Source organism: Ammospiza caudacuta, chromosome 1, assembly GCF_027887145.1.
Source record: "Ammospiza caudacuta isolate bAmmCau1 chromosome 1, bAmmCau1.pri, whole genome shotgun sequence".
Taxonomy (NCBI): Eukaryota; Metazoa; Chordata; class Aves; order Passeriformes; family Passerellidae; genus Ammospiza; species Ammospiza caudacuta.
Genome location: NC_080593.1, coordinates 39,821,565 through 39,833,061, shown reverse-complemented (window position 1 = coordinate 39,833,061; position 11,497 = coordinate 39,821,565). Strand labels below are relative to the sequence as shown.

Genomic DNA, 11,497 nt, shown 5'->3' with positions numbered 1-11,497 from the left:
TTTTCCCATTCCCCTTTTGGTCACAAAAGAGTGGTCCGACAAAGATGCCACCCCAAGCACTGACAGCACTGAGGGACTTGGTACTGCCCACCCGAATGTATGTCCCATCCATGGCCCTGTTAGGCACGGTGGGAAAGGTGACAGGACAAGGCTGATCCTCAGACACCCATGGTTTTGTAGTACACATTTCTCACTCCAGACCTACTCATGGCTTGAGAAATCATGAAATATGATCCAAAGTACACTCAAAGTGTCCATGCTAGAAAAAGGCTGGTAAGCAGGAAATCATGCTGACTTGCATCAAAAGATTGTGTTAGTTAGCTTTTTGTTCAAAAGAATGACATGTATGCCTTGAAATAACTACCATATATAACTACTGTTGATTTTTATTATCATATTTGTAAACTATGAGTCCCATTTTTACCGAAAATATAAGCTTTTGCTCAGGCTTCTTTCAAACTCTAACTAGATTTAATTTGAAATAATTTAGGAACTGGCAAGACATTATATTATAAATTCATTAATTAGCAAAAAATATGCTGCATACCTAAGTAAAAAACTTCTTCACACTGAACTAAAGTGATCTGCAGTAAAGTAATATGAGGAATATTTGCACTCTACCCTTGCAGAACAAGCTACAGAAGTCTGAAATGAAATTGGGTATGTAATTTTAAAAAACTGTTTCTGGAGACAGACAGTAATTAACCCTGAGCAGCAGCTTGATCTGTGTAAGATTTCAGCAAGCACATGCTGTTTACATTTTTTATAACATATAATTTTATTAGGCTCCTCTAAGTAAATGAGTTCAGATAAGTTACCATAATTCCAATTTTTGCTTCGAATGCATTTATTTCTAAAAATATTAGCTTAAGTTAAGATCCTTGATTCAAATCTAAACAATGTTTTAACCAGCTGGAAAGTAGCTTGAGAAAACAAGTCCAGTGGTCCTCATGGACCAGTTGCCTTTGTAGTAAAGAAGACCAAAATCATTGTGGGCATCAGGAAGAGAAGCAGCAGCAGCAGCTCAAGAGAGGTGATCCTTCCCCCCTACTCATCAGAGACATATCTGCAGAGTTGGGTTCAGTCCTGGGCTCCCCAGTACATGAGAAATGTGTTCATACTGGAATAAATCCAGTTAAGAGCCACAAAGATGATAAAGGACCTGGAGTACCTGACATGGGAGGAGAGGACAAGGGAGCTGGGACTGTTTGGTCTGGATGAGACAAAGTTCTAATGAGGTCTTATCAACATGATTAAATGGGGGAAGGAAGAAGACAGAGCCAGACTCTTCTCAGTAGTGTCCACTGAAAGGGTAAGAGGCAGTGGGCACAAATTTAAATACAGATTTAAATACAAATTGAAATGTGAGAAACTTCCTGCAGTGAGAGTGATGAGCACTGGCACAGGTTGCCTAGAGAGGTTGTGGAGTCTCCATCCTGGGAGATACTCAAAGCCCAGCAGGACATGGCCTTGAGCAACTTGCTCTACATGGCCCTGCTTGGAGCAGTGGGGCTGGACCAGGCAATCTCCAGTCTCAGCCACTTTCTGATCCTGCCTGGAGCCTTTGACTCTCACACTCTTCCTAAGTGTTGGACCACTTGAGAACTAGGCTTTGAAATAAACACTATACCTGCATCTCCAAGATTTGTTTATGAGATGGTGAGTAACTCCAGGCTTGTACATCTAAATAGGAAGCTTTTTTAATCCAGACTCTGGATGCTTACCTCTCTCAATTATTGAAGATGAAAAGTGCATTTTAAGGGAGAGCATTGTTTTAATACTTCGGTCAATTTGCTCACTTAATAGTTTTGCAACACAGATCTATTTTTTTTTTATGTTTGCAGCTACCATAATAAAGTAGTAATTAGCAGTAAGTAGTCCCTGATCAGCTCAGCGGGGTATGTGAGAAAAAGAGATGATTCAAAAAAAGTACATAAAAATGAAAACTCTATAAACAAATTTCAAATCGTCAGGGGTTAAACTTGGGCTCTATTAGGTTTTTTTAAAAAAATCCAGATGCCCTACAGGTTACTCTACTACTGCATCTTGGCATCTTAAAATGATCCATAATCGAAACACCTAAAATAATATTGTCAGAAAACTTTCATGGTTTAAAGGTTACCTGCACCAGATGATTAAATTGCAGTAGGCTGAAGACAGAAAAATCTTTTAATCATTTCCGTTTCTATTTTATTTTTCTCTGTGACAGTATCATCTATCTTTTCATGGCTGGCACACTGCAGCCTGCACCCAACACTCCTGGGGCCACGATCTCTGCTATCAGAGGGAAGAGGAGGAATCTCTGTCACAGTATTAATTACAGGTCTGCAGCTCTGTAACAAGACTGGGTGAGTTTAGTTAGACTGTACTTCCAGTCCACAATAATCAGCACTATTCCCTTATTCTCCCCAGAATCACAACTACCTTAAAAAACACCATCTCCAGAAGAAGATGGAAGATTTCTCGCTGGAAGATTTCCTCCACATTCACCACCCTCCTGCTCACTCTCTCCCGGTGTCTGAATTCTTTAAATCAATTTCCTTTTGCATATAATTTGCAGAGGGTATTTCTGAATTTTATATTTTGCCTTTTATATTGCATGCAATCCAGATTCTCATTCATTTACTGCCACTGTTAATTAACATAAGGTAAGAGATTTGTTGGTATTTTCCCTGACAGCAAACTCCCATACTCTGTCTTGCTTGTATGCTTTCACATTTTCCCTTTGCTAATATAACATTTTACTTATTCATTAATCTGTTCTGGGCTGCATTGTTCTGTATGAAGTCAGCTTCTGAAATAATCTTAATCATTCTCCAACACATGATTCTCCAATCATTTTTCACAACAGCCTCTTTACTTTCTATTCAGTAAAGAGAGCAAATGCAAAAAATTTTGCTGCTCAATATCAGCATTCAGACCATTTGTATAAATAATGAGATTTTAGGGTACAACTCAGCCTCATGATAGCCCTTTAGTAAGCTCATTCCAGAATGAAATTTACTTAGAAGTGCAGCTACTTTTATGTCACTTATTTTAAATCTAGTTTAAGTGAATTACTTTGCCTCCACTTACACAGGTCAAAGGCTAAGACTGAAAATTTCAAAAAGAACACTGGTGAAAATTCTTTTAATGAACTAACCCACCAATGGGAATATCAAACTTCACTCACATATGCATTATCAATCAAGCCACTATTTGGCTAAGATGCTTGGCTGCTGCCGGAAGGAATAGACAAAGTCCTTTACTTTTGCTTTGCAAAACTACACCTTCATCAATATGTTAGCTTCAGGTATAGTTTATTGTTCCTGTTCTCTCAGATTTATTTCTTGAAGACAATTTTTTTTCCTAAAAGAAACCTTATTTGACAAATTTTGCTAGTTCTACTTTTCCACTTTGGCAGGAAAAACAGATACTTCCTAAGATACTTATTCCTTTCTGTATAACTATTTTTGAAATCTTTAGTGCCATACTTGAATATCTACCTTACTATGCTTGTACAAGATTTCAGAACTCAACAGGTCATGCATGACTACTAATTCTATCCCTGTGCCACATGGAAGATGTACAGGGATAGAATGTACAAGGATGCTGTATGCATCCTTCAATGTTAGCTCGTGGCCAACAAGGAAACACAATAAATGGAAATGAATAAAGATTAAAAGAAAATGAACCAGTGCCAGAAATCTTATTATTGTCTATCTATATTATTGTCCCCTGAATATCATTTCTGTGGATATGGGGATATGATATTTAAGACAACTCACCATGAGAAAAAAGGCAAAATTCTATATGGAGTAGGTAGCAAAGGAGAGCTCAGTCATAAACCTTGTATTGCCATGCAGTTAATTTGTCAGGTGTGGCATCCTAGCTTGTTAGCCAGCCTCTCTTTTGTACAAAAGATTCCAAACAATTTCTTTGTCCATGCATAGAAAAATCTTTTCTAACTTAGTTTAACCATGTCACCTGCTCTAGTCAAGAACAAAAACTTCTTCATCACACAAAGAATAGATCTTTTTTTATTTTTATTAAAATGAGTAAAAGAAGTTCTCTCTTTCTAAAAGAATGATTGGTGTAAATGCCAGGGCGAATAAAGTTCTTATGCATCAAATGAACAACACTCAAAGCTGAGGAAATATTACAGAACACACCAGAGATAGCACTACAGAAAATCATAATTGGTGCAATTTTTTCACACCACTGACAGCATAAGTTAAACACTTGCAAAGCACAAAGTTGCATTAGTGCCACCAAAGCCAAATGAATTTGTGAGTGCTATACGCCGTTTGTCCGTCTTCCACTCCTGAGCTGTCAATGGAACATAATTGAGATCAAACTCTGCCTCTGTTTTCTGTAGGTTTAGAGTAGGTGGCAAAATCCCATGGTAGCAGGACAGTGCAGTAAAAGCTGCTTCAATAGCTCCTGCAGCCCCCAAAAGATGTCCTGTTGCTCCTTTTGTTGAGGAAACTGCAATATTACGTGAGTGATCTTTAAAAAGTCTCTTGATTGCTTGATTCTCAGCAGCATCTCCTAGAGGTGTAGAAGTTGCATGTGCATTGACATATGTTACATCTTCAGGTTTGATCCCAGAATCCTTTATTGCTGCAGACATGCATCTAAGGAAAGGAAGACAACAGAATGCTGATTTGCCCAAAGTATTTCTGTCAAATGTACAAACCAAAAGAAAAAGCATAGGTTGTTTTAAAATGTTTATCAAGTGTGAAAATCTGCTTTAGCAGAGATATAAATGACAAGAGGTTAACTCCTCTAACTAAGGACATTAACATCTACATTAGGTGCCAGAGAAAGACAATAAAAATGAGGCCCACTATAAAATCAGACTTGCTGTTAAAAATTCCACAGCTAGAAAAAATACAAAGAAGAAAAAAATATATGAAAATCAGTCTCTACATTAATGTATCAAACACCCTTTTCACTGTAAGATTTGAAAACATTTGAGAGAGAAATAACTACCGATATTATTACAAAAATTTAGAGATGCACTCCCCGACAAAAATACTGGAAAATGAAAGAAAACATCTGCAGCCATCCTCCACATGAGCTTCTTTTGCATGCTGTCCACAAATCCCTATATTTCATTTTATAATGAAATTTACTGAAAGTCACACTCTTCAATCTCTGGCATGGTATGTTTAGTTTGATTCCTGTTGACTTGTGGACTGTGACTACCTCTTTAAAACCTGTTTTTTTATAAAAACTGTGGAAGGATCAACACAGCTCCACACTGCAATTTCTCATAGATTTCCCTCAAAGAAGATTAATCAGGTACCTCTCCTTGCACATAACAACAAAGTACTTCTGAGCAAAAGACCACTGACTCTTTTGAAATTTATGAAGAAAAAGGAAATAAAAGGAAGCTCAAAAACAGATAGCACAGGCTTCTGGACAAATTTAAATGTCTCTACTACAGCCTTACACCTTTAGAAGCATCCTTCTTTAGGGTGGAGGCCACTGACACTCACTGCCACTAGATACTGAGCCAATATTCAGGCAAAAGAGATTACTGATAATTATGAGATAGATTAATTTAGTTAAATACATTATCTGCAATGAATTTATTCACTTAAGGAGATACCAGATTACTTGTGTAGGATATTCCTTATATCCACAATTCTGAGTCTGGCTTTGCCTCTCCTTTCCTGCTGGTTTATTCCAACATATGTATTGGCCTCCAACAGAAGCAGTTATTAGAAGGTAGCAAAAAATATATTCCTCTGAATTTTTTTTGATGTGGCAAATAAAATTCCTACAAGAAAGTAAGATAAGCACATACATTCCAGATTTAATCCATATACCACTGCAATAACAAATTACTGGCTTGAAGACAGTATTAAAATGAATTATCTCAAGGGTGGAAATGCTCAACATTTTGGAGACACCCAGATTAATTTTCAACTCTTCCTACTGTGAATTTAATTTATATGCTACTGCAATCACAAAATACACAAAAATTCTATTATAATATATTGCCATATCATCTCAAGGGTAAACAAGTCTGAAAATATGAGATAAGACACTCCTGATTACTCATCTCACACCTAAGTCTGCAGAACAATTAAATATGAATCAAAGAGCATCAATGGAAACACGGTATATTTACAGTTCTAGAAAAATCTGTTAACCTCATAAAGATGCAAACACAGCTTTACAATACCATGCAGAAGTTTGATCTATTTGTGAAGTGATATATTGAATTTTGGTACTAAATACTTACATACATTCAGAATAAGGCAAACTAAATCTTTACTAGAGATTCCAATGCCAGCAATAGCACTCAGCCTACATGAAGCTCTCCAACTTCCACATGTAATTTAGCTGACAATTTAATTAGGTCAATGATAATGATTAGATGAGTATCATCTACTTGTGAACTGGTTTTGATGAGATAAACATTGAGGAAGCTTTACCACCTCCTTAAACAGTACTAAAGTGTATTTCTGCTATGCTACTTCACCAACACTCTTAGCTGCATCTGAATGAAGTACTGAATATTCTAACAAACTAGATCTTCTAAGTGCTCTACAGCTTTCATCACCTGAGATTTCTTGCAACAAATAACATGCTTTTGCAGGGGGGTGGGGGTCTATCTTCTTGATGGAAAAAGAGTGAAGGAGAACCTGAAAAGATTCTGTCTCACCACAAACACCTTAAAAAGAGGTTTCCATTGAGACTTATTTATATGAACAGCTGTATGCACCAAATGAAAAATGTTTTCACACAGAGGAAGCTTTCATAACTCTATGGAAAAAGGTTGATTCTACTGAGAACTGGCCTTCATCCTCCTACTACCAAAAGAGAATCGGGGCACAATGTCACCTGAAGCTCTATCATTTTTCAGATTTTTAAGCTTTTGGAACATTAATTCAAGACTGAACTTCCCTTCTCTGTGGAAAAATTTACAATGACAGAAACAAATGTACCCACTACAATTAACATATGAAGTAGTTATTACAATCAACACACAGAATTCTTACCTGAATGCACCGTCTCCCTCGGGATTAGGTGCTGTTATGTGGCAAGCATCACTGGACAGTCCATAACCCAAAACTTCTGCATAGATCCTAGCACCTCTCTGCACAGCATGTCCATGCTCTTCCAAGACCAGCACAGCAGCGCCCTCTCCCATTACAAACCCCTCCCTCTGCGAATCAAAGGGTCGACACGCTGTTTTAGGGCTCGAGTTAAAACTCGTGCTGAGGGCCCGGGCTCTTGCGAATCCAGCCAAAGACAAAGGACTAATGCAAGCCTCAGTCCCTCCAGCCAGCATGACATCAGCATCACCAGCAGCAATGAATCTAAAGGAGTCTCCAACTGCGTGTGCGCCTGTGGTACAAGCGGTTGACACAGCGTGATTTGGCCCTTTCAGTTGGTATCTAATGCTGATATGGCCTGCTGCCATATTGACCAAAATCTTCGGGACAAAAAAAGGGCTGACCTTACTGTAACCCTTTGTTTTAAATATGGCAGCTGTGTCAGAAATTTCTTCCAGTGGGACCATTCCCATCCCAATTGCCACACCAGCCGTTAAGCGGTCCTGTTCAGACTGGGGAGACCAGCCAGAGTCCTTCATTGCAAGCTCTGCTGCACTGATGGCCATCACGGTGGCAGAACTCATGGATTTGATCTCTGACTTCGAAACAAAGCTTTCTTCACTGAACTCACCCTCCTTATTTCCCCTTGGCACACACGCAGCCACTCTACATGGGATGCCTGCATATTCTTCCCCATCCAGTGATATAATTCCACTGCCTCCTTCCAGAAGGTGCTTCCACACAAACTGAGTCCCCACACCGAGAGGGGACACTAAGCCAATACCTGTAACAACTACTTTCCTTCGACATGCAGGCAGTGACTTGCTGAAAGCCCTTCTGTGGTTTTGTAAATGTAGATTTAAACTCAGACTCCAGAGATGAAGATTTGCAATCTTTAACAGATCCCGTGAGCACTGTGAGAACATGGTGGCAATAATCAGGCACATTCCTGTAAGTGGAGCAGGGTGGAGGGGGTGGGGAAAGACAAACACAACAATAAAGCAGACAATGTGGAAAACATTCCAAGAACATTAAATTAATAACCTGATTTTTACTTGACAGCCTGTTTTCAACCCTGAAGAAATGGATATAGTTTCTGTGTCTGTAACGAGGAATAGTATGAGCTATGGCAGATAATGGCAAAGAAACGTTCACTTTTGGAATGCCTCTAGTGAGCTCCTCTAGCTTAAGCTGCTGATGAACATGACTTAGCACCACTGTGGACTGTGAAGCACTCTGGTTTTGTTGCAAAATTTTCCCTGGAGAAACCACCAGCTGACTGGAGGCAGAAACAATGAGCATTAACAGCTTCACTCTCCTAAGGGAAAAAGTGTGTGTTCACCAGAAAGTGTGCGTCCCAAGCTGAGGATATCATCATCTCAACCTTCATGTCTGGCAGAACAGTCCAGAAACATCAAAGAGGAGTCAATAAACCTGTCCTGGTTCTGCTACTAATGTAATTACACATCTAGGACAAGACTCCCTCTCTTTCCACCTCTACCAACCCTTAATCAGCCTTGGGTTATGACACTGTCAGGGGACAGTATCTCCAGTAGCTGGAGCAAGATGTGGAGCACAGCACACCCTCTCTTGAAGGCAACACCACCAGACCGCTCATCACAAGAGGCACAGCAAATGATCTCAGAAGGCCTCTGCTGAGAACAAGTACTTGAGGAAGGACTAGAGGACTATGCCAAGCAGTGATGGTGCTCTACTGTGCCGTAGTCCAGAGCCAGTCTGATTGCACACATCTGACTGCTGGAGCAGGGCAGAGGCTGCAGTACAGCTCTAACACCTACAACACAGGCTGCAACAGGTTGCCTGCTTTTTGCCTTGTCCAAAGAGCAACTTGGCATCCCCAGCTCTTTGGTAAAATGGAGAGAGCTGTATGAAGACCATAAGGGACTGCTGGGCACTCCTGCTAAAATATCCACACCTGTGGCAGCACAAGTGCACTGCAGCATTACTAAAAAATGTCATGAAACCACACCTCTCTCCATTTTACTAAAGGCCTGGGTTGGAAGGGACCTTAAAGATCATCCCATTCCAACAGTCCCTGCCATGGGCACAGACACCTTTCACTAGATCAGGCAGCAGACACCAGCATCCAGCTGGTCTATTTATAGGGAATAAAAATAGTAAAAAATCGCATATTATATTTTATACATATTTTATGCAATTATTACATTTAATTATTTAAAAACTATTTTTAAAGGAGCCTCTTTTAAATCCTGACCCAAATCTGCCATTTCAGTTTTTTACGCCATTTAGCGTAAAACCTGGACTTTATAAAAGAGGTAGTATGTGTGTATACATGTATAAAAATATATATATCATAATATATTATGCATTATATAATGCAAGTCACATATATAAAAAAACACAACTGTAGTCATATTGTATGCATATTTATAGAGTATAATGTATTACATATATTCTGTAGATACACTAGATGATATATATTGTATACCATATACAATGTGTAAGATAATGTATTTTATACATATTATTATACATGCATAAATAATGTATAAGATAACACATTTTATCAATGTATATATATCCATATGCACATATAATATGACTGCAGAGCTCTGTAAGGCAGCTCGTCCCGCAGCCTTTACTGAAATGCCATCAGCCGGCGCCGAGCCGTCCGACCCAACACTGCCCGATACCTGCTGTGCGGGAAAACCAGGCGCAGGATAATTTCGCCCGGGAACAAGCGCTAGCGAACACCCCCAGGTGTTTTAAGGGCAATGACTACTTTTGATGTGTAAACCAGGAGCCAACCCCCGGCTCCCCCACACCGCCCAGCGCCGCCATTGCCGGCCAGGCCCGCCCCGCTGGGGGCGCCGTCCTCCCCACGCCCGGCCTGGGCTAAAACCCCCGCCTCCCTCCGCCAGCCCTCAGCGGTACCTCCGCGGGCCGCGCTCCCCCCCGCCCGGCAATGGTTCGCTCTGCTTCCCTCTCCCGTTCCGACGGCGGCGAGGCCGCACCACTCTGGAGGCGAGGGGGGAAAGAAGGAGATGCGCGGGGACCCGCGGTCCACGGCGCTTCCTGCCGCCAGGCCCCGCCCCGCGGGCGCCGCTGTGGGCGGGCGGGCAGCGCGATCGTGTGAATTGTCCAGAAACCAGGAAAGGCAATGAAATTATTTCCTTTCCAAGCCACGTGTCTCAGTCACGCAGAGGAGGAGTTAAAAAAAACAAACAAACAAAACAAATAGACAAACAAAAAACCCCAAAAACCCCCAAAACAACAACAACAAAAAAAACACAACAAAACCCCCCTAAAATCCTTCAAACTCTGGTGGAGTAATAAGTCTGTCCTTATCCTGGACAGACTACCATGGCAGAGCATGTTTGTCAAACTCCCATCAACAGAGACATGAATTAGTTACAGTGTGAGTTTGCTTGTTATACCTCTATATAATTTCAGTAAACAGCAATAAGAAAACTGAAATGAACTTACCGCCACACAAAAAAATAATGTTTATTAGCTGCAAACACAGCTACCTAAAAATACAAACTAGCAGGAAAAAGGAAAAAAAAGCCAAAAAGGACATGAACGTAATATTTAATAAATAATAAAATAAACATATGTGCACTTTTTTAAAATTAAGAGTCTGGTTTTAATTTAGAAATAAAATTCCTTGGGCATTTAATGTGTTAGCGATTTGTTGGAAGTTGGCGCTTGGTTTTCTAAGTTTTTCACGCTGCTTGCCTATGAGCACTTCCAAAGCATTGTTTACAAATGCCATACTGAGATGCATTGTGTATTTATATGCATGCATGTATAGCAATTTAGTAAATCTTTGTATTTCCTAAGGCAGCCAACATTGAAAGTCACATGCCTACATGAAACACATGGAAAGGAAATTAAAAGCTGAAGTAGCAGCCAAGGAATATGGCATCATTTTAAATTAAAGTTTTATTACTTTGGTACCAGTTCCTGAGGGCTGAACCAGTAACACTTTAACTATGCTAGTAAGAATAATGAATGTAATCTCAGCAAAAGTGAAGTGCCCTGTGTTAAATCTCAGTCTTTGTGAGGGATATGTACCCCTACCTTAAAAAGTCATAGAAGCTGAGCAGTGACCTGTCACAGGCAGGCAGCAGAGCCGCAGTGTAATATCACCTACAAAATCAGAAGGCAGCTTGAATTTTAAAAACCTCTCTTGCTTGGAACTCTTTAAACCTGCATTCCTGGTAAAGCAAATCTCCACAGGCCTTTGTGCCCAAGGTTGCTCATCACAGCTCTTTCAGTAGCAGCACAAACCAGATACCTAGAAGAAGAAGGCCAGGGGTTTTTTTTTTTGCCTCTCTGGGACGGACTGTGGGCAGTACAGGGTAGATGTCACAGCGAGGGCGAGTCACTGCAGTGACATTCCTGCTCAGGCAGCCCTGGGGACCTGGAGATGTGGCACCCTCAGTACAGTCAAACCAGGG

The 11,497-nt window shown here is 40.3% G+C and overlaps 1 protein-coding gene across 1 annotated transcript; it reads right to left on the bottom strand.

Moving 5' to 3' along the window:
• Nucleotides 1-4,052: 4,052 nt before the first annotated feature.
• On the bottom strand, nucleotides 4,053-10,118 carry OXSM (3-oxoacyl-ACP synthase, mitochondrial). Its single transcript, XM_058815576.1, has 3 exons — nucleotides 9,969-10,118; nucleotides 6,996-8,001; nucleotides 4,053-4,616 (listed from the first exon to the last, which is right to left on the bottom strand). Exons 2-3 carry the CDS (start codon nucleotides 7,997-7,999, stop codon nucleotides 4,214-4,216), a joined length of 1,407 nt encoding a protein of 468 aa, XP_058671559.1. The 5' UTR covers nucleotides 8,000-8,001; nucleotides 9,969-10,118; the 3' UTR covers nucleotides 4,053-4,213.
• Between the last annotated feature and the right edge of the window lie 1,379 nt (nucleotides 10,119-11,497).